Genomic DNA, 23588 nt, shown 5'->3' on the forward strand with positions numbered 1-23588 from the left:
ACACACACACACCAAAGAAGTGATCTTGAATCCCTCAAGAACACACACTTCCTTTGGCAATACAACACACCACATATCAGAACAACCTCTGACTTTGTGAAACACAATTCTTTACAGAAGAACAAATCAAGAGAGAATAAGAAAAGATCACACCTGATACAGATTGAATTACAAAAGATTACACAACATTCTTATTCCACTCTTAGATAAGTTCAATCAAAGCTTGATGTAAATCTTGGAGAAAACTGATTTCAAAATATTAATCTCATATCCTTACTACCAGGAGCGTAAAACGAACTATTTAAACTCCAAAAGGCAAATAAAAACATTTAATGAAGGAGTCAAATTAGTTTTGAATCAATTAAAACAAATTTACCAAGAACTACTCAAACTACTCAGAACTCACACACACAAGCTACATCCAGCCTTCAAGCAATCCATAGAGATTTGGAGACATCAAAGCTTTTGTTCAACAATCTCCCCCTATTTGATGAAGACAAATCCCTGGTTTGTTTGCATTGTTCTGTTTGAATTTGATGGTACCTGCAAAACAACTAAAATATGCAATACCATAGAGTAATCATATCCAGATCCCCTTGCACCACTAAACTAGTTTTCACTATGTGATATTCACAAAGAAAATCGGCAAAATCAGTGTGAAAAACCAATGTAAGTATGAAAAATCAGAGTTTCTGCAGCAGCTTTAAACCAGCGTACAAACAGCATAAAACCTACATACAAAAAGACATACAAACCAAAATATTATCCCCCTATTTGTCTTCACAAATAGAATAATAGGAGGGATAAAAACATTTATACCATAAAACAGCATAGCAAATTGTTCAGCTTAAACATGGCAAATTAAATGATTCAAACATTAAAAGACTTCAATCATCCTTGCCATATTGTAGCTCAAAAAGATGATTTTGGACAGCTTCAATCTGTTCATCAAGATTCTGAAAACGTGCCACACAGAATTCATGATGACTCCTTTGCTCATCAGCAAAATTGTCCATCCTTCTCAACATCAACCTTTCAAATGGAGACATGAAAGTGATGCGTTCTCCAGCAATTGGACCAGCATCTTCATCACCAACTTGAAATCCAACAGCTACATCACCATCATTAACAACAAGATCAGCCTGCTCTTTTCCACCATCTTCAGCATTAGCTTCACTTGATGATCCAGCATGACCCATATTTCAGTCCAGTGATGGTGAACCAAACATCATGGGTAATCTCCAGCTCAACCCCTTTCTGATGTGTGTAGAGATTGTCACCAACAACTTAAAGATTGGTGTAGAATACCCTTACAAGATCTGGATAAATGTTTCCAGACATTTCTAGAAACCTTTTCGGTTGTTGTTCCTTCAGAAGATCTCTCACTTCAAATAGCTTTTGCTCTTTCAACCAGTTGAATGAAATGAGCTTAGGATTCTTGATGATCTTCGTACTTATTTCATGTAAGTACCTTTCAATTTTGTCATTTTCACTAGAAAACCAGCTTTGAAGTTGCCCACCCCTTTTCACAGCACGGGTTTTCATTCTTTTGGAGGAGGGAGGTGTGGATTCCATGGAGAAAGAAGAAATTTGTTGAAGCAAGAAGAATTGTGCAGTATATTTGAGATGAAACTAGAGAATTGAGCAATGGGTTCATTTTGTGAAGAAAAACAATTGCATAAAGCACTGTTATAGAAACATTAAAATCAAATACGAATTTTGGTTTTTAGTGGGTTACTTTTCTCAAAGAAAAGAATTTGTTCAGCGGTACACAGATCCATGTCACCCACCAACAGAAATCACATGGTCAGCGTAAGTAGATTTGACTAACCATAAAGATTTTTAATTTCAAGATATGGAATATATTCCCTTTTTGACTACCATGATACACAATCAAACAATATTCAAAGTTGTGATAAATGCAATTTTGATCCATAACAACTCTTAGAAAGAATCAGTAACAGAGTTAATGCACAAAGACATAAAACAACTTTTAATACAATGTTGTCAGGGGAAAATAATCGGTTGTTTTGAGAAATCAATTAGTTGTTTTTCTATGACAGCAATTTTAACTTTTCACAAATCAAGAATTATTGGCAAAGAACAACCATAAAAAAAATACTTACACAATCTTTGAATAGATGAGTGACTTCGCATTTAAAGACATCAAATGAGATCATTCATAATAAAAGTGAAGGAAAACATCATTTAACAAAAAGTTAACTCTTATTCTTTAGGCAAAGTTGTTAGAAAGTATGACTTTACACTAGAGGGGGGTGAATGGTTTAAAGAGGATTTTCGCAAACTTTTAAGTCTAGAATGAAATTACTTCGAGAAAAACTTGATTAAGAAATCAGTTTGCCAAAACACAAAGCAAATTAGCACAACACCAGAAAAAAATCGGTTGTTTTGTAGAAACAATCGGTTGTTTATACCAATTCACAAATACAAACTGAAATTAAAGAGTTTAAGGGATAGAGAGATTGAATACAGAGGTTTATACTGGTTCACTCTTAACCAAGAGCTACATCCAGTCTTCCCAGAAACCACTAGAGAATCCACTAAGCAATCAACCCTAGATTACTTACAACACCACCAAAGAAGTGACATTGATCCCCTCAAGACACACACACTTCCTTTGGCTCAGCACAACACCACTAAGAATGCTGATCTTGACAACCTCAAGAACACATAACACTTCTCAACTTCACACACAGAGTTTCTTCAAAGTACAAAGGATTACACTTGTTACAGAAAAGATCTGAAATCAATACAAAATGAAAATCCTATATCACACTCTCTTTGATCCAAGCAATCTCTAACTCCTTCAAAAGCAAAAAAATCAGTGAAAAACTCAAATCTGTTTTTCTTTTATTAAATCTCAGTTTTTGTTCGTTACATAATCCAAGTAAACCTAGAAAAATCATCCACAATAACAAGAGCATAGTAGTTTCCACCAAGGCTCATGGTTCTTGAAGGTAAAAAAAGATCCATGTGAAGTAGCTCAAGAGGTTTTAAAGAAGAAACAACATTTTTGTTTTTAAAAGAATTTTTCACTTGTTTCCCCTTTTGGCAAGCTTCACAAATATGATCCTTCTCAAACTTGAGCTTTGGTAGCCCAATCACAAGATCTCTTGAAATTAACTTGTTCAAGTGATTCATGTGAATGTGAGCAATTCTTCTATGCCAAAGCCAAGACTCATCTTGCTTGGATAGAAGACAACCAATTGAACATGGTGAAGAGATATCTAGAAGATAAACATTCTTGATTCTCTTACCTATCAACATTACCTTTTTAGTGTTGGGGAGACAAATTTCACATGTGTTTTGTTTTGAAGATAACCTGATATGCCTTGTCACACAATTGATTAATGCTCAACAGATTGTGCTTTAATCCTTCTACATAGAGAACATCATGGATGACCAAGATATCTTTGTCTCCTATGGATCCTCTCCCAAGAATCCTCTCCTTATTGTTGTCCCCATAGGTAACGCCCTTCTTGCTTAAAGGAGATGCTCAGGAACTTTGATTTGTCCCCAGTCATGTGCTTAGAGCACCCACTGTCCAAGTACCATTGTTGCATGCTCTCCTCCAAGGTTTCCTACAAAGAAGATTTTCAAGTACAAAGATTTGGTCCCCTTATGAATGTGGGTCCATTTGGTTTACATTCATCATTTGAACATTTACTACACTTAGGAATCCTTTTCATAAAGCCCCTAGGAATAGCATATTTTCTGATTTTACAGAATCTGACAGAATGGCCTCTTTTCATGCAATAGAAGCATGTAACAACCGGATGTTTCGATGGTCCAATCGGTTGTTTTTCTGGCAGTTTCGAAAATGATTTTGAAAATCTATCTTGCTTGTTCTGTGGGTTAAAACTCAATCCAGCTTTTCCAAAAACACAATTTTGAGATGCCAAGACATTCTCAAAGTTTGATTAACCTTTAGAAAGCTTGTCCACAGTTTTAACAAGATAATGGACTTTCTTTTCAAGATTTTCGCAATGTTCACAAATAAGAGTATCACACTTGCAAGAGGAGTTTTTGTAAACTATTTCAAGGTTTTCAAAATCTGTTTTTGAATATTCCAAATTCCTCTTGCAGTGTTTTGACTATGTTTTCAAGCCAGCTATTCATTCCCTTTAACCGGTTGTTCAAGAGGGCCAATCGGTTGGCTTCTTCATGTGTTTCTTGAAAGGCTTGAAGCAATTGACTGTAATTTTTAGAGTTTGAGGAGTTAGAGGAACTTACACTACTTGAGTCATCTTCCTTTTTGGCCATGAAGCAAAGGTTGAGGCTTTTTCTATTTTGCCTTCTTTTCCTTCATGCTTGACTTCTTGACCTTACTTCCTTTGATTCATTCTTGTTCACATGAGTAGCTTTGAGTGTGTCCCACATCTCTTTAGCAGTTTTGCATTTTGATATCCTGAAAAACTCATTAGTATCTAGTGCAGAAGCTATTATGTTTTGAGCAGTACAATCAAGCTTGGCCATCTTACATTCTCCATTGGTCCATTGGGACCAAGGTTTTGCAATAAAAGAACCATTCTTTTTAAGCTTTGGAATGAAAGGACCATTCTCGATTGAATCCCAAATTCCTTGATCAATAGATTCCACAAAGATTTTCATTATAGCCTCCCGATACTTGTAATTCAATCCACAGAATAAAGGTGGTTTGTAGATTGAAGCACCTTCCTCAAAAGATAGTTTTCCAGCCACAGAAAAAGATTTTCGGATCAAACTTGATTAACTTTCAAGTACCAAGCTCTTGATGCCAATTGTTAGAAAGTATGGCTTTAAACTAGAGGGGGGTGAATGGTTTAAAGAGGGTTTTCGCAAACTTTTAAGTCTAGAATAAAATTACTTCGAGAAAAACTTGATTAAGAAATCAGTTTCCCAAAAGACAAAGCAAATTAGCACAGCACCAGAAAAACAATCGGTTGTTTTGTAGAAACAATCGGTTGTTTATACCAGTTCACAAATACAAACTGAAATTAAAGAGTTTAAGGGATAGATAGATTGACCACAGAGGTTTATACTAGTTCACTCTTAACCAAAAGCTACATCCAGTCTTCCCAGAAACCACTAGAGAATCCACTAAGCAATCAACCCTAGATTACTTACAACACCACCAAAGAAGTGACCTTGATCCCCTCAAGACACACACCTCTTTTGGCTCAGCACAACACCACTAAGAATGCTGATCTTGACAACCTCAAGAACACACAACACTTCTCAGCTTCACACACAGAGTTTCTTCAAAGTACAAAGGATTACACTTGTTATAGAAAAGATCTGAAATCAATACAAGATGAAAATCCTATATCACACTCTCTTTGATCCAAGCAATCTCAAAGCAATCTCTAACTCTTTCAAAAACAAAAAAATCAGTGAAAAACTCAAATTTGTTTTTCTTTTATTAAATCTCAGTTGTTGTTTGTTACATAATCTTAACAAATTATTTATTGCATTCAAAGCATTTAAAACTGAAGTGTATTCAGTTATAAAATCATTTAATGCTCAGTCAATGCACAAAACAATTTTCTGTTATGGTCCCAAAACAAACAATCGGTTGAATGCTCGAATCAATCGGTTGTTTTGGTTTGACAGCAAGTCAACCATCAAAAATAGTTTTCAACCTTTCTAAAAACACCTAAGTATAAAACAATTGGTTGTTTCGACAAAACAACAGGTTGTTTTTCACTTAGTTTGAAAAACACTTTTCAATTAAAAGGTTTGAGAATGCTTATGCTTTGGATTCAATCAAGAGTGGATTTACTCATAAAATCTACCTCAAATCCTATCTAAACACAGCTCAGCAACAGCAAGCACATCCAGCCTTTCATCAACCTTCAAAGGGTTTGGATTCTTCAAAGCTTGAACACACTTGATTCAACAAAAGTTTCACTGTCAAATAGCCATGATACATGATTAAATAAATCCACTTAACATTCAAGCAACCAAAATACAATTAAGATCTGCAACAAGAAGTCCAATTTAGATCTTCCCTTTCACACTTGATTCTTTAGCACAATGATTTTGGATCCTTTAGAATGCCTGCAAAAAGATAAGATCAAGTACCAAGATTTGGTCCCATTACAAATTTGAGTCCATGAGCATCAATTGGATCCTTTGAACCCTTAAGATTCTTGGGAATCCACTTCATAACATCTTTAGGAACAGAAAAATTCCTAATTTTACAGAACCTAACAGAATGGCCTCTTTTCATGCAGTAAAAACATGTAACAACCGGTTGTTTTTTTGTTACAGTAGACTAAGGCTTTGAAAATCCATTTTTCTTACTATGTGAATAGAACCCAAACCAGATTTTCCAAAAAAACAATTTTGAGATGCTAGAACAGTCTCAAAGTTTGATTTTCCTTTTGAAAGCTTATCCACAGTTTTTACAAGATAGTGAACCTTCTTTTCAAGAGATTCACAGTTTTCACAAAAACTAGAGTTACACCTGCAAAAGAGTTTTTACACATCAATGCTAGATTTTCAAAATTATTTTTGGAATTTTCTAGCTCTTCTTCCAGTGTTTTAAATCTATTTTCCAACAAATTATTTAAACTTTTCAATCAGTTGTTCAAGAGAGCCAATATATTAGCTTCCTCGTGTGTTTCTTTGAAGGCTTCAAAAAGCTGACTATAATTTTCAACATTAACTGAGAAGCAGGAGCTTACACTGGTTGTGTCGTTTTCTTCCTTGGCCATTAGAAACAAATTTGATACTTCTTCTTCACCTGAAGAGGCACTTGATGATGATACATCATTGTCACCCCAAGCAATATAGGTCTTTTTTTATTTGCCCTTCTTTTCAAACTTCTTGCTGGACTTTTTCTCTTTGCTTTCTTTACTAGCACATTCAACTTTTATATGCCCCTGCTCACCACATCCAAAACATGTATATTTGTTAGTATTGAAATCAGTAGGTTTCTTGCTAACATACTTGTCATTGGTGTGAGTTTTGATGCTATTCTTCTTTGGGAACTTGCTGAATTTCTTTGACAACAAGCTGAGAGTTTCTTCTTCACTGTCATCACTTGAATGTTGGTAGTTTTTGTTCCCAACAACCTTCAATGCAATTTTCCTCACATGTTTGTCCTTATTCTCTTGAACACTTAGCATGTTCATTTCTAACTCATGTTCCAAACAATGAGGCAGTGATCATAGAGGTTGGATCCTTTGATTCAGATAGGGCAGTAACCTTGGGTTGCCATGATCTATCAAGACACTTGAGAATTTTGATATTAAGCTCCTCTTTATCAAATGTTTTCCCAAGACTCATAAGATGATTTACAATGTGAGTAAACCGTTTTTTCAATTCTACAATTGTTTCTCCCTTTTGCATTCTAAAAATCTCATACTCTTGTATGAGAGTGTCCTTCCTTGCCCTTTTCACATCATTGGTGCCTTCATGAGTCAATTCAAGAGCATCTCACATCTCCTTTGTTTATTCACATTGAGACACCCTGAAAAACTCATCAGAACTTAGTGCAAATGTGATAATGTTCTTAGCAATACAATCATATTGTGCCTTTTTACTTTTTTGCTCAGTCCATTGGGACCAAGGTTTTTCAGAAATTTCTTTTTTATTTTCAATCATAGGGATAAAAGGAACATTTTTAATTGCATCCCAAATACCTTTGTCAATTGATTCAACAAAGATTTTCATCCTTACCTTCCAGAATTGTTAATTTACACCACAAAACAGTGGTTGTCTATTTATAGAAACACCTTCCCCAAAAGGTAGATTATCAGCCATAAAAACATATTTTTGGATCAAAACTTGAGTAACTTTCAAGAACCTAACTCTTGATGCCAATTGTTAGAATTGTAGGCCTAAAACAAGAGGTGAGGGTGAATTGTTTTTAAACGTTTTTCATAAACGTTGAAGGTATGGAGAAAGTCAATGAAGAATCAAAGCTAGAGGAATGAAAATGATCAAGTTACAAAATTGTTTTAGTTGATTTCCAAAAAATCAACCAGTTGTTTATGTGATTCAACCGGTTGGTTGCTTTAATCAACAGTTTATAAAATCAACTTAAAACATATATAATTGAGATTAGGGAAAGAGAGAATCACACAAACAGATTTATATTGGTTCACTCTTACACCAAGAGCTACCTCCAATCCCTAGAAACTACTGGTATTCCACTATGTAATCAACCACAGATTACAACCACAAACACACCAAAGAAGTGATCTTGAACCCCTCAAGAACACACACTTCCTTTGGTAATACAACACACCACAAATCAGAACAACCTCTGACTCCATGAAACACATTTCTTTACAGAAATACAAATCAAGAGAGAATAAGAACACAACAGTCATATTCCACTCTTAGACAAGTTTAATCAAAGTTTGATGTAAATCTTGGAAAAAACTAACTTCAAAAGATTAATCTCAAATCCTTACTACCAGGAGCGTAAAACGAACTATTTAAACTTCAAAAGGCAGTTAAAAACATTTAATGAAGGAGCCAAATCAGTTTTGAATCAATTAAAACAGATTTACCAAACTTAATAGATTTTGTTAAGAATTTTCAAAAAACAATCGGTTGAATTGTCGAAACAACCGATTGAATTGGGTTGATAGCAAGTCAACCAATTTCAAGCTTTGTCAAAACCTGTTTCAAAAACCACTAAGTGTCAAACAACCGATTGAAACGATAAAACAACTGGTTGTTTTTCCACTTTTTTGCAAAACACTTTTTTTCAAAAGAATTTGATTTAAACCAACGGTAAATCCTAACTAAGAGTGGATTTACAGGTTCAAACTACTCAGAACTCACACACACAAGCTACATCCAGCCTTCAAGCAATTCATAGAGATTTAGAGACATCAAAGCTCTTGTTCAACAATATTATTAACAACATTTAGTTTTTTATCCTCTTCAAGATATTCGTTATGCATATATCACATTGTACACTTGAAATATAGTTTTGACATTATGTTAGTTGTTTTCCTTTAAAGTTAGTAAAATGTTCCCAACTTCACTAGACTTTTAGTCGTGTTAACAAATATTGATTGCTCATTAGTTTTTAATGTGTCAGCAAATAAATAACCTACTAATGTATTTGTTAGCTCATGATTATGATTCACAAAGTAATTTCATAATTCACCATCTATCATTGCTCACTAGTTTACCACGCATTTAAATAAATAATAACATTTCTTCGTTCTAGTTGTAGTTAGTTGTATAAAAGTTGTGTAACATATGTATTTGCCTCCTTTTCACAACTTAATAATAAACATGACTTCCTTTCTTGCTTATCAATTTGTTGTATTGAACCTCAATATGACAATGAAAGGTTAAATGCTACCCTACAAAACATAAACATCATTCCTATCATAATAGAATTTATCACTTTTTGGAACATGTAATTCGAAAATAAAAATATTATTTCTAACAAAATTACATAATCCGAAAGTCAAACATACTTCTGAATTAGCCTAGAAGTGAAAAAATTTATTTTGAATTGTGAAATCTTAAATGTATATATTTTCACTTCCAAAACAGTTAATCTTGAAGTACTTTTGGCTTTTAGATTACTTATTCAAAAATTTATATTTTTACAATTCTATTAAAGTTTGTCTAAATCTAATCCATTTTAGAAGCAAACTTTATGAGCATCTCTTTCGATGGCACAATTAATTGTGTTGGTTAACATGGCTTTCAACCTGATAAGAAAAGTTCAATAAAGCATTATTGATGTTGTTCTTTAATCAGACAACTACCCTCCCCTTTATCTTAACCAAGGTTTAAAAAAACGATCAACTAGGTGATTTTGTGTTTGAAATGTGGTTGCATTTATATGCGATTTCTCACTGCGTTAAAAATAGTAACAAAATTGCAAACACATTTATCCATTTTTTCTTATAAAATTGAAAGATCATCAAACAAACTGCAATGCATTGTCTAATAATAATATCCTGAATCAAATTTCTGGAGAAGCCCAAAGTATAACTGATGATGGATAACAACATAAGTAGTCATTCTTACTAATCACTACATATTTGTCTTCATCACAAAACTCTAAAATCAATACTTTTAGTTTCCACTTGCCTCCTGTGGCATGCAAGAATGAAATATGATACACTGATAGCTTTAATACAAAGAAATCAAAGTAAAACACAATCTTAGTTCGTTTAAAAAATCTTTCTTGCTTGTTCTGCTCTCAAGTTCAATATCTTTTTTCGATATTCTATTATACTTTACAATCAGCAGAGCTAGAATGTGAATATTTAGACTTCAAGTACATTTAATGTCCAATATCATACCTTGAACTCACCCAAAAAAATATCATATTCACTAGGAAATATGGGTGATTGCATACAAATATGGAAATCAAAGAAGAGGGCATCCCTCGGCAAATACACCTGGAGCTGTAGGGCATTTGGCCAAAGGGCAGTGGTCTGCATCAAGACCCCACCAGGATGGACCAAAAATACCATTAGATTGAAGGGTAAAATAAAGGATCATACTCATGAAAGCAACTCCAGTGTCTAAAGCAGCTGAAAGGATGTAAGTATGCCGGACCCACCATGCCTTAAACTTTCTATATACATAGAAATTGAAGAAGATTCCAACAGTTCCCCATGTAATATAATTCACTGATCTGGCTGGTGGAATGTTGCATGCACCTGCAGCGATAATGGGAATGTTGATGAGTTGAATCCACTTGTGGTTGGGGAATTTACAAGAAAGCAACCACACTGGAATGGGAGCAAGTAGACCAATGAGGAAAAACCAATTCATCCCAGGGTAAACACCATCCTTGGCAAACATTCTCTGTGGTCCTACAACTCCCCATATAATTGAAGCATTATAGAACACATCGTCACCTGGGCATGTCCATGGACTACCCTTTGGCAACAATGCTTCATCACAAATGTTTTCAATAGACGTGAGAAGCCACCAAGATGTGGCAAAGTAGACAGATGAAGCAACAACTGTGCCTACAAGCTGTGCAATGAACATAGACTTAGGAGGAATTTTCATGTAGTGGCCTAATTTGAAGTCACTGAGAAACGCCAGTGCCTGTAGCATGCTGTCATGTCCATAAACCTTGAAGGCTACATTAGCAAGGGGCTTTCCTGGGTAAATGTATCCAATTATTAACTCTGAAATCACGTTGAGTCCTATTTTTATATTTGTTGTAGCTTGAATAATCCCAATTGGTAAGGTGAAGACTAATGCAATTGTTAGAGAAAGTAAAATTCCCCACCATGGCAGTTGGAGTTGCTTCCCAAAGCATTCACAAGCAACCAAGGCCACAACAACCATAAGGATCAATATGGTGACAAACCACCATTCAGGGACTTGTTCGTAGTTTCTCTTCATAATTCTTGTATGGACATCTCCAAGTTGTTCTTTTGGTGCTCTTGTTGTCTTCCTCCACGTCTGAAGAATCATATCTCCATGGAAGAGGACAACGTGGGAAATAGTGGCAGTCAAAGTTGCAAAGCTTAATCCATACTCAAATGCAAATGTGATACTAAGATAGATCTTGCTGTAATTGTTATAACTATCCAAATCAATGTCAAAAGTTCTGGGATTTAGAACCCGGGTAACATTATATGTTACACCAGTTGAGTCAAACGTGTGAGAACTAATGAGGGGGAACCTTTTGGCATCATATAAATTGCTCCAATAGGCAAGGGGAATCAGAACATAGATATCCAGCATAAATCCTATTAACATGTTGATGATGGCAAAGCCAGGTACAGCTAAAGGACTACCTAAGAAGGCTGCAACAGTGTTCCAATCGAGGCCAAATGAGCCGATGCCAATTTCATTCATGCCTGAACCAATTTGTTGGGCTGTGATGGAATCATTCCAAATCAAGCAAACAAAGGAGATGGTTGATATTGCTTGGAAAAGGTACCCTGGAAGAGTGTAATAGGCAAAGCTCGCTACAAAGACTAGGAAAAAGAATTGCATCCTAGTGTATCCTCCTTTAGGTCTTTTTTCTTTTTCATGAAATGCCTTGAATAGAGACACCTGCACAAGGTTTTCAGGCCACCACATAAAAGGGGAGTCAACTAGGAATCTTCTAAAAATCCCAGCCCATCCATACCCAAGCATTTGGGTTGACAGTACTAACAAATAAGCTGCTACTGGATGAATGCTCCTGTGATAGAAAGCCTTAACAATTGTGATGACGTCGACTGCATCAACACCACTAGATCCAGATGTAGCAAAGATGGTGATAAGCACATGCTCCTTCAAAGTGAATGGCCCCGGATTCATTGAAAATGACCATTTCGTGAATGGCACTCGGATTGGTTTAGTTGGAAGAGTTGCAGCCATCAGTTTGCCAAGAGGGAGTGTAGCAATCTGTGCTGAGACTGAAGAGATTTTTAAAGGGTTGGTTCTGTAGCCCAAAAATTGGTTCACAAAGGCAAGAAACACACATGATGCCAACCCCAGAACCCATGTCCTAAATGTTAATGCTGGCTGAGTAGGGTCATCAGTGATTGGAACTGTTAGCCTCACTTGCTCTATGGGAGAATCATCAAATTCCAATTCATATTTCTCAGCATCCTCTGTCACCCTCTCTTGAGACACTCCTATGCTTGATTCCCCAGTTTCCTTACCCAAAAACAAAACAAATCAAACAACAAATCCCATAAACCACTCTTCCCTACCTACGATCTTTAGCACTCTTAACCCCTTCAACACTTGCAAATTGCAATTAGATGGCATACAACTGCTTCTAAATCCGTTATTTACATGCAATATCTGCCAAGTGTTCCACAACATTTACATAAAGAGGACAAGTAAGAAAAAATATTCAATCTATGAATCATTTCAGGTTCTAAATAATTCCAAACATAAGCTTTTTATCCCACTTTTTATGACAGAGGATTCAATTAGGATAACATAATTCAAAAACATGTGGCGAAGATGGATGTGATGCTTTCTTACCACTGACTATAGGAGAGAGAGATTAAAGTAGATACCTTTTCCAAATAAAGCAGATGGGTGGTAACAGAAATGAATTGCTGCGAAGATGGTGGATGTGATGCTTTCTTACCACTGACTCCACTCTCCATTGATACTGTATATGAATTGCAGATATAAAACTGACACAGAAAATGAAAACTTCAGTACAATACAACATGTGTTTAAATCTTGGAAATGGATCTGACCATTTCATTTTGCACACTGTTTTGTGAGAAATTCATTTGACACGTAGTTCTTGTTTGAACCTGTACGGCAGGTCAACGTCCACAATATTTCTATATATAAGATGGCGTTTAACCAATCTTTTTCCCAACTAATAATTCTCTGGATAGCATATTATAGATGTTTTTTACACCTAAACAACCACTTAAGAATATGTTTTTAAGATAATAAGGTAGCTACAAAAAAAATAAAAATTTACAATTATAAAAAGAACAAAATAGTAGAGAATCTCAATTAATTATATAAATTTGTAAGAATCTGAAGATTCATTAATTCCATTCTATACACTGTAAGAAAGATGGCACATTTACGCAAGGAACCAAATTCCAAACTTATGGGAACATTCGAAAAAGTATATTGTTGTCAGATATTTTGTACTCAATTGAAAATGATGGAATTTATTTATTTTTCAATTATTTGTTTGATAAATTTTATATGAATAATTAGTATTAATATTTAACGTTTTGTTTGAATACAAGTAATTAAGTTTAACAATTCAATATAAATTAATATTAAATATTGTAATAATTTAAAATGAATTTTTAAATATGAATTAATACCAAATATTTTTATTTAATTTCATTTTTAAATAAAAATTAGTTTTTTTAATAATGATTTATACAAAAAAAATCATTGGAAATGAAATTTTAAATTTTTTTTAATTTAAATAACTAATTACTACTCAAGAAATAAAATTTAAATTAACAAATTTATTGATTTATTTATATAATTTACGAAATAATATATAGATAGAAATATATCTCGTTTATATATTTAGCTTAAAAATTATATTGAAATAAAATTAATTAAAATATTCATTTTATTAATGAAACTGTTAATATTTTACAGCTATTTTATATTTTGATTATTTAACTAGAAATATTATTTTAATTTTAATGGATAGTTTAATAAGTAAATGCGATTAATTTTATGTGCCTACTAATATGATGAGCAAAATAAAAAATTTATTTTCAAGTTTTTGGAAAATATAAAATTTTATATAATTAAATTCTGCGGATTAAAAATAATCAATATTTAATTGTGATAAAGTTATTGTGTATTTGATATCGGAAAGTTAGGTGGGTAATATAAATTAATTATTTAATTTATTTTACACACATATATATATATATATATAACTTAGAGTTTTGAATAATAATAGTACTTATGTTTTGTCCGTATTTTGATAAAAAAAATTAATATTATTAAATATAATATTAGAAACGCTCAATATTATCAATTAACATGAAAGAGAAGGTGGAAAAATTAAAATTAAAATGTAGAAGAGAACATTTATATAAATAATAATGAAAGGTGAAAAAACAGTTTTATTGATGACTCTTCCAAAAAAAAAATATTCATAACACAAGTAACTATCCACTTCACACTTTTAAAGGTGTATTTTTAAGGTATCTAAATATTGAAATTTAATATCTGTGGTGATTTTGTAATACTTGAAGATTGACATAAACAAGTTATAGGACATAATTTAGATGAAGTCAATTGTTTATTTCTATTTGTTGTGCATGTTCATTTTGGTTTGAGTTTAGTAAGTTACGGAGAATATGTTTGTATTTTTACATTTATGTCCTTTAATATGGCAATAAATTGAATGGTGTAGATTGCACCAAAATATGAAGACACATTTACTAAAACAATGACAATGTGTCATTTGTTGCAGGATTTCACACGCATTATCAATAACCTTAATTGACTCAAAAATTATGTTGTCATGGCTCAAACAATAACTATGTGTGTCTTGGAGCAAACTCATTATCATACAGGGGTGTAAAGTATTGGTTAAAAATGTGAATTGTGAAAAGTGACATATGTTGAACATGTGGATTAAGACAAGTTTCATGAACCAGATGTAGTAAATGAGGCTTTAAAACAAACAAAATTGGTTTTTCGAGGTGTGAGTAATCACTGTCTGTAAGGACTTATCCGCGGTGTGTTGCACAAGTCCCCCAGGATACATTGGGTTCTTACTCTTGATAGAGTAAGAACCCAATGTACTCAGAAAAATAAATATAATAAATTAAAATAATGAATGAAGAGAGAGAGAAAGAGAAAATTGTGAATAAGTGGGAGGAAGAAGAAATGTTGCAACGTTGAGTTGCTGAATATGAAAGGTAGAGAAGGTGTGTTCTTGAGCATTCCCGTGCCTCTTATTTATAGGCAAGGTGAGAAGTTCAACAACCCACTAGAACAGGAGAGTGCGGTTCAGGTGGAGGTGACGCCGGAGACATGCCGCTAAAGGTGGGAGTCAACCTAAAGAGGGGGAAGACGTGCAACGAACGTGGAAGACCCAATCTTGCAAACGAACCAAAGAGAACCCTATCTCGCAACGGTAAAGGATTTTGTGGATATTTCGTAGAGTTGTTGCATTTTCACAACCTCTTCCACAACCTCCCTTCCACTACCCCCGAGAATCTCTGCAACGGTAACATCTTCCACTACCTCCGAAAAATCTGCACATACTCTGTTTTTTATGTTTTCTATTTTGTAATATCATAGATCTGTTTTGCAACACCAGACATGTGGATTAAGATGAGTTCCACATGTCAAACATGTAAAGTGACACATGTTGGATATGTGAAGTGAGATCGGTATCATGTATCAGACATGAAGATTGAGATGAGTGACTTGTGTCAAATATGTGATTTTAGACAAATACCACTTTTTAGACATGTGCTTTAAGGTCAGTTTTACATGTTAGACAAACATATTCAAACTATTGTCACATGTCAGGCATGCAAATTGAGGTAAGTGTCAGATATCAGACATACAAATTGAAGTGAATGTCATGTGTCAAATGTGTCTTTAGGGTTTAGGGTTTAATGTAACCTTGTTGACAGAGTCATGTCCTATGTGACATCAACAAAAATTGATCCAAGTATCATCTCAAAGATTAGATGATTGTCCTGTCATGCACGATGCATGACATATTGTGCAACAATCAAATATGTGCAAAGATCTCTAACCCCACTCCTAAAATCTTATTTGTTGGACAACATTATGAAGATTAAATCTTTATCACTATAATAATTTGATTTGTACTACAATGCAAAATTATAATTAAACAAATGCATGAGATTTTTTTATTCAAATTAGGTTCAAACTAACTTAACTTCCATATAAATTAACACATTGTAGTTTCTATTCATGCATCGTACATCTTGATGCAAATCGTCCTTTGTTACAATACACACATCAACAAGCTATGAGTAAACTAATTATGAGACTAAGACACCATCTCCAACCTAAAACCTTAAGTTAATATGTTTGTGGTTGTTCTTTCTTATATATTGTTCATATTTTTCATTTATACTCAATGTGAGACTCACAATCCTAGCAAGTTTGATAATTATGTTTGAGGTGCAATCGTTAGTGATAGTCCTCCTATTTTTAACAAAGAAAAATGGTGCAGCAACTCACATCCACATTAACTAACATATTCTATAAAGTTATACAAATGTTAAATTACACTAACTAACTCAAAAGAAGTAATAAAAATAAAATATCGATAAAAAATTAAGTTTACAATGATAAAGTCGTTCACGAATCCGCTCACCTAAAAATTAATTATGAGGTAGCACATATCTTTTGTCTTGTTCAAACATCAAACTTTAAAGAATTTTTGTTCCCTAAAAAATATATTAGAGCAAAATTGAAGTATTTACACATATAAAAAAATTTAGTCAATACTTAGAATGGATCTCATTATTTTTTTTATTTAAATGACTTTTGCTCCTATCACCAACCAAGAGATGAGAAAAGTTATTACTATATACTATATTAAGTATATGTTAATATTAACTTTAATATTAATAAAAAATAATAAAAATATAACAATGAATAATATAAAAATATTAATAATAATATGATATATCACACATGGTTCCAGATTTATTTATTTTCTATCTTATCCATTTTATTTTATTTATATTTATATTATATCCAAATTTCAAGTTTTAATTAAGAGTTGCTTTAATTTGTCTTATATAATTTATATTCACTTTTAATTATTTAAAACTTTAATCATAAATTACAAAGTTTACTTCGATCATTATTAATAATAATTTCTAATATTATCATTAATAATTTATAAAAATATTTTTGTACCAAAAACAAATTTAACTTTAATATTAAATTAATAATTGATATCAATTATCATTGCAAATTGTTTCTTATAGTAAATGTTTATGTAAATCATTAATAATAATGATAATAATAATTTTTATTAAAGTTAAATTTAATAGCATTTAAAGTCAATTTGTTTAAAATTTATTCAATAAATTTTATTTATTAATAGTAATTAATAATACTTTGATAAATAGTTATTGGAGATTTGGGGAAAAAATGTCGGCATTCAACACCCACATAAAGTGTAGCTAGCGCTTACCACCCTTTCATTCGTAAAGAAAATAAAAATTCCACCATAGATAAGTATAATTTATCTTAAAGGACAACAGTGTAATTTTACTTTAATTTTATACCCTCCAATAATTTTCTTTCTCATTTTTTCTATTATTTAGGATATATTCCGAACTCCCACTCAAACCAATTTTTAATATTAAAGGTAGATTTTGATTTCAATTTAAATACCCAAACTATTTTTTAATTTTATTAAATAATGTATCAATATGTTTTACACTTTTATTTAGATATAGGTGGAAGCAAAATTAATTTCAAACTCTAATTAATTTAAATCTACAATAAAAAGAATTCAACTCCATTTAAATTTAACTCAACTTAATTTTTTCATCTAAAATTCAAACAAATACTTAATCTTATATTCTTTGTACTCCATAGGGAATAGATTCCTTTTTATTTTCAATTATCTTTTCCAAAATATTATGATATTAAACTTTTCATTCGACTTGACATATTATACTTTGAAGGAGACTAGAAGAGTCCGAGCATCTCATTCTTTTATATTATTTTATTCTGACTTTTTAATTAAATAAATTTTATTTTTTAAAAACTTCTATATATCAACTGTATTTCTAAAAAACATTACTTTTACGATACAAAATTATACCGTGAATAACAAGTTACTCATAAAAAAAAAGACAACTCGTTTATTTATGACCGTGCAATAGCCAAAACAGCGAGCGTCTAACTACTCCTTCGCATTACACCTAAGTGTATGTTTTAATAAACCTTTTCATACAGAATAGAAAACAAATAAATTAATGAGTTTTTGTAAATTAAAATTGATTTATTTATTGGATATAAAAATTAATTTATATATAAATACATATATTGAAAATAAGCTTTCAAAACAATTGTAGTAAGATAACTTTTACGGATAAAAATATTTTCCTCTATTGTATACCCTTGTAGAAAAATGTATTCAATTAGACATCAAGCGTGTGATGTCCAATCATTTATTATTATTCAGTTTTTGCTAAAAAATCGTATTACTTTTCATTCAAAAAAATGCAAAGTCGCAATTGAAAATGTAAGCAAAACAAGCAGCAAGAGATGAAGGCACACAGAAATCTGAACCCCTAAAAACCAAGATGAAATTTTGTTGATAGTTACTTGAAAGCAAAGCCTTTGGGTCGCTGTAAGTACAACATTATTTTCTACTACATGAGTAACACAATAAGGGGACACATGTTATCACCATACATCTAATTCATACTCATCATTGATGACAAGTATTGCAAAATTAGACGGTGAAGTACCCTGAATCAAATTTCTATATGAACCCAAAATGCCATTCACAACGGCTAGCAGCATATTACATCATGTAGGTGATCCTCACTCGTCACCGCAAATGTGTTTTCAACCCTAAACTATGAGAATGTTAGAGGGAATAAGCACCTCCACCGCAAAAAAAGCCTCAACTTACTACAGAGGCATGCAAATTCAACATGAAAAATCATTTGTATATGAGGGCATCACGTCCAGGTCCAACACCAATGTAGTGGATAGGGACCCCCACAAGTTCTTCTACCCTTTCCACGTATTGCCGTGCAGCTTTTGGAAGGTCAGAGTAGTTTCTTATGGAAGAAATATCAGACTTCCATCCTGGAAGTACTTCATATTCCACCTAGAACATAAAACACAAACAAACATAAGAGAATGTAAAACAAAATTCCTAAGCAATTAGACCTTTACCTTCCTTGAAAAACTGTTCCTTCAAGTGCTGATTTATGTTAGAATATATCAAATCAAAGCATTTAGTTGGTGATCCATAAGGAGCAGAATTAAAGAGGTGGAAGAATAATGGAGTGGAGGGAAAGATGAAAAAAAGTTACCTTCAATTGCTCAAGAAGACGGAGGTCAGAAGGAAAAGATTTGACAAGGGTGCCATCAGCAAGTTTGTAAGAGACACCCAACTGAATTTCTTCAAGATCTGATAAAACATCCAGCTTGGTAAGATTCAACGATGAAAAACCATTTATCTGACATGAAAATCTCAAGGCAGCTACATCAAGCCAACCACACCGCCGAGGACGGCCAGTAGTTGTGCCAAACTCCTGCCCAGCAAATCTGAGGAGATCACCCCCTGAACCCAGAATTTCAGTAGGAAAAGGTCCAGAACCAACTCTTGTAGTGTATGCTTTCACCTGCACAGCCAAAATAAAACTAATAAACCATTCTGCCTGTATAAGCTTAATTTGGAGACATTATATTCTTTAACACAAAAAAACAGAAACAAGTTTGGTAGTAAGGAACCATTACTTATAAGAAGAAAAGGAAAAATACAAAAAAGACAATTTCGACAAAATAAAAAAATATCACCATCAACTCCAATAAATAAACAATAAAAACAGATAAATATCCACATACCACTCCAATTAAATCACCAATAACCCTTGGAGCAATACCAAGACCAGTGCATATCCCGCCTGCTGATGGGCTAGAAGATGTAACAAAAGGATAAGTTCCAAAATCAATGTCCAACATTGTTGCTTGTCCTCCTTCAACCAAGATCTTCCTCTTCTGTGTTATCGCCTCATTCATGACATGTACAGTATCAGCAATAAATGGTTCCAACCTCTCAGCATATCTCTTGTATTTTTCAACTTCTTCCCTTAGCACGTCTGGACCGTAGTTAAAATCTTTGAACCTCAATGCTGCATCTGACAATATAAGATCAAGCTTCTGGGGAAAAGTATCCATGTGCCTCAAATCGCCCACTCGGATGCCATTGCGGTTAACCTTGCTGGAGTAGCAGGGTCCAATGCCTCTCTTGGTGGTGCCAATGAAAGATTTAGCAAGCTCGGCTTCTCTAAGCCCATCCACTAATTGGTGGAAATCAAACAACAGGTGAGCACGATCAGATATCAATATCCTTCCCTGGCAAGAAACCCCGCTAGACTCAAGACCATCAATCTCTTTAAACAACCCCGGCACGTGCACTACAACCCCATTCCCAATAACACACAGAGTATCCTCGTTGAGAATACCAGAAGGAACAAGATGAAGTGCAAACTTTTTCCCTTCTGCATTGTAGATAGTATGCCCAGCATTAGCTCCACCCTGAGAAATACATTAATTACCAAAAATTATCAGTGCAAAGCAACAACTAAAAAAACAAACCAACACCAAACAAAGCCAAACTCAATACACCAAAATAATCCCTAAAATTAATAGTATCGCAATCTAAATTACCAGACATCAATCATTTTAAGAGAAAAACAGATTCTCTAGGTTAAAATTTAATTGAAGCTACAAAACCATATATAATACTCATTAAACAAGAAACCAGACTAAAGAAAATTTATAATTTAAAATAAATTTCAACCACTAGTAGAAAGGATGTTCAAAAGAGTGTATTAGACAGTATATTATTAAACATTTCTCTCTTGAATTCTTACTTTTTGTAATTTCAGGGACTCAAAAGTCAAAAACCACTGTCCCTTGGTAACAACGAAGAACTAAAATAAACATTATTTGATAATTTCAGAAACGAAAATGACATCACTGCAGATTCAGGCACAAATTGACGGCACACCTAATTCAAAAATCAACTTAGTGTAGTTCTTATAATAAATTATTGCAAAAAAAAAGAATGAATCAAAACATCAAAAACCTTAAACAAAAGGCACTGCTAAACAGACAAATGAACCCTAACACAACACTTCCACCACAACCCACTAATTACATCGAGTTTCCCTAACAACCACGATTCGCAACTAGGGGAAAAGAAAAGAACTTGCACAAGTACCTGGCAGCGAGCAACGATTTCGAAGTGTTGGGCCAAGACGTCAACGAGCTTCCCCTTGCCCTCGTCACCCCACTGGCAACCTAGAACGCCGGAGACCTGGCTCAGCGAGCCGATGCGGGCGGCGGAAGTGTCGGCGGCGGCGAGCTTTGTAGGAGGAGGCGCGATGGGCTTGGCAGAGCATACGACAACGTTTCGAGAGGGGTGAAAGCGGCGGAATGAAAAGGGGCGGTGAGGGTTGCATATCGCGTGAGAATCAAACGTGCGAGATGAGATGCTGTTCATTGTGAACACACACGAAAGATAATACACACAGAACAATGTGAGAGAGAGAGTTAAAAACAAACAGAAAAGGGCACAAAAAAGGTGTGTTGTTGACAATGTTGCGTTTTGATAGTTGATACTTCAGACCATTATTGGATTCTGTAGCGTTTAGTGCGAGCTAGATATATATGATAGAATATATGAGGATTAAAGTAATTCAGAGTGTACTTCCCCTAAAATTAATAAAAATAGATTTTTTTGGATTATTTGAATAAAGATTAAAATAGTTAGAAAGACAAAAAACAATATAATTGATTATTAAGTATTTGTAATTTAGTATATAAGATAAAATAATTCAATTATAACAAATTATAGTTATTATATATATACGTATGTATAAATGATTTTCCACTTTAACTGTTTTAAATAATATTTTATTTTATTTGTCGTTACTTAATCGAGAGTGGAGAGTTTAAACTGCTCTATTAAATTAAAAATTAATTAAAAGTTAAAGATATTTGTTGTTAAATGAGATGTTTTAAATTAATTTTCTTTTCTATTAAATAAAATATTAAAGATATTTGTTGTGTAGTCCTCCTTGAGGTAGGTTTTCTTTTGCACACATAGTCTCGCTCTCTAATACAATAACAAGATTCAGATGGTTGAACTCACCAAAAACCTTCAAAGTCATCTAGGATTGAAACACCACCACTTCTACCATCACATGAAATTGTTGTACGAAAATGATATATTGTTTGGGATATTAAAAAATTATTCAAATCGCATCAATCCAAGTTTTGCATAGAGAAAAAAAAAACTTTAATCTGAAATATCGTCCCTGCTCGCATCATCTTCCTAGTATTAGATAGATTATTCCACTACAGTGAGAGACACATTTTCATGTAAAGTGTTTACTTTATTATCATCTGGCATTGTGATTTCTTTGTTTTTAAATCTCTCATACAAGCATAAAGAAAAAAATAGGATGATTCATTCATTTTGTTGGCCAACCGAGGAATCTCTGACGACTTCTTCTCTCACCAATATCACTCACCGGAAATTCATCTGTTATGTTTCAATACTTTCTTTTATGTGTCATTTAAATTTTATATTTATCAATGTAGTATTTATTTTCAAGATTCTATTTATTAATAAAACCGGACGCAGATTCAGAAAGGGACCAATGAGTTGATTTAAACTATAATAATTTATAATTTTTACTTATTTTGGTGATATTTGACTTTTTTTCTTCTTTGGATGATTGTATATTCAGGTGATTTTTCGATGTCACTGAAAGCAACAAAGAGAGATGGCAATTTCATAATTTTCTGTTTCTCCCTAACATCTAAAATTTGATATTTGGCTGCATGAGGGTCACATGGTTACTCTAAATGTTTATGACTTGAGCCAAGGGCTTGCACGACAACTTTCGATGTCGCTATTGAAGACATATGGTGAGTGTTTCTCTTTATTGTTGATTATGGAAAAATAAATGTGAAAGGTTGATTTCATTGTATATTCATCTCTTTAAGTTTCAACCTTTATTGATGAATCTTACTTTAACAAATTAGTAATTTTGTTTGTCAATAGTAATTTTATATACAATAGTTTGATATTGTAGGGTCATATACATAATCAGAATACATGTTAGTGACAATTTCTTTAACATAATATTTTTAAATACTTTCTTTTAATAATTTTTTTTCTTCCTATCATTATTATATTTATGTGAGTGCAAGAAAGAAAATCTAATGATATTATAGTCAAATTATTATAGTTATATTATAGTCAAAATATAATCAAATTAGAATTATTATTGAAGTGTTGTTTTGTATATTTAGTGATTATATTTTAATATTAATTTTAAATTATAACATTTAAATAATAAAAGATTATAATTGATATATTTATTAGCATTACCAAAAAGAATATAAAT

The 23588-nt window shown here is 32.8% G+C and overlaps 2 protein-coding genes across 3 annotated transcripts; both read right to left on the bottom strand.

Moving 5' to 3' along the window:
• Positions 1-9926: 9926 nt before the first annotated feature.
• On the bottom strand, positions 9927-13232 carry LOC137814077 (oligopeptide transporter 1-like). Of its 2 annotated transcripts, none has more exons than XM_068616627.1 (2): positions 12978-13232; positions 9927-12606 (listed from the first exon to the last, which is right to left on the bottom strand). In XM_068616627.1, the coding sequence occupies exons 1-2, from the start codon at positions 13068-13070 to the stop codon at positions 10360-10362; spliced, it is 2340 nt and encodes a 779-aa protein (XP_068472728.1). In that variant the 5' UTR covers positions 13071-13232; the 3' UTR covers positions 9927-10359. The 2 variants fall into 2 exon arrangements, with proteins under 2 accessions (XP_068472728.1, XP_068472729.1); XM_068616628.1 differs by having other exon boundaries at positions 9927-12756.
• A 5480-nt stretch (positions 13233-18712) lies between these two features.
• On the bottom strand, positions 18713-21825 carry LOC137814078 (adenylosuccinate synthetase 2, chloroplastic). Its single transcript, XM_068616629.1, has 4 exons — positions 21392-21825; positions 20011-20703; positions 19476-19787; positions 18713-19267 (listed from the first exon to the last, which is right to left on the bottom strand). The coding sequence occupies exons 1-4, from the start codon at positions 21671-21673 to the stop codon at positions 19097-19099; spliced, it is 1458 nt and encodes a 485-aa protein (XP_068472730.1). The 5' UTR covers positions 21674-21825; the 3' UTR covers positions 18713-19096.
• Between the last annotated feature and the right edge of the window lie 1763 nt (positions 21826-23588).

This window comes from Phaseolus vulgaris, chromosome 1 (genome assembly GCF_000499845.2).
Source record: "Phaseolus vulgaris cultivar G19833 chromosome 1, P. vulgaris v2.0, whole genome shotgun sequence".
In the NCBI taxonomy this organism is placed as follows: domain Eukaryota; kingdom Viridiplantae; phylum Streptophyta; class Magnoliopsida; order Fabales; family Fabaceae; genus Phaseolus; species Phaseolus vulgaris.

What these genes read in the sequence shown, in the direction of transcription:
- LOC137814077 (XM_068616627.1), bottom strand. Translation starts at nt 13,070, where the DNA reads ATGGAGAGTGGAGTCAGTGGTAAGAAAGCATCACATCCACCATCTTCG. An exon ending in ATCTGCTTTATTTGGAAAAG is followed by an intron (nt 12,607 to 12,977) that starts GTATCTACTTTA and finishes TTTTTGGGTAAG; the next exon opens with GAAACTGGGGAATCAAGCAT.
- LOC137814078 (XM_068616629.1), bottom strand. Translation starts at nt 21,673, where the DNA reads ATGAACAGCATCTCATCTCGCACGTTTGATTCTCACGCGATATGCAAC. An exon ending in TTGGTGATTTAATTGGAGTG is followed by an intron (nt 19,788 to 20,010) that starts GTATGTGGATAT and finishes TTGGCTGTGCAG; the next exon opens with GTGAAAGCATACACTACAAG. An exon ending in GTCTTCTTGAGCAATTGAAG is followed by an intron (nt 19,268 to 19,475) that starts GTAACTTTTTTT and finishes TTTATGTTCTAG; the next exon opens with GTGGAATATGAAGTACTTCC.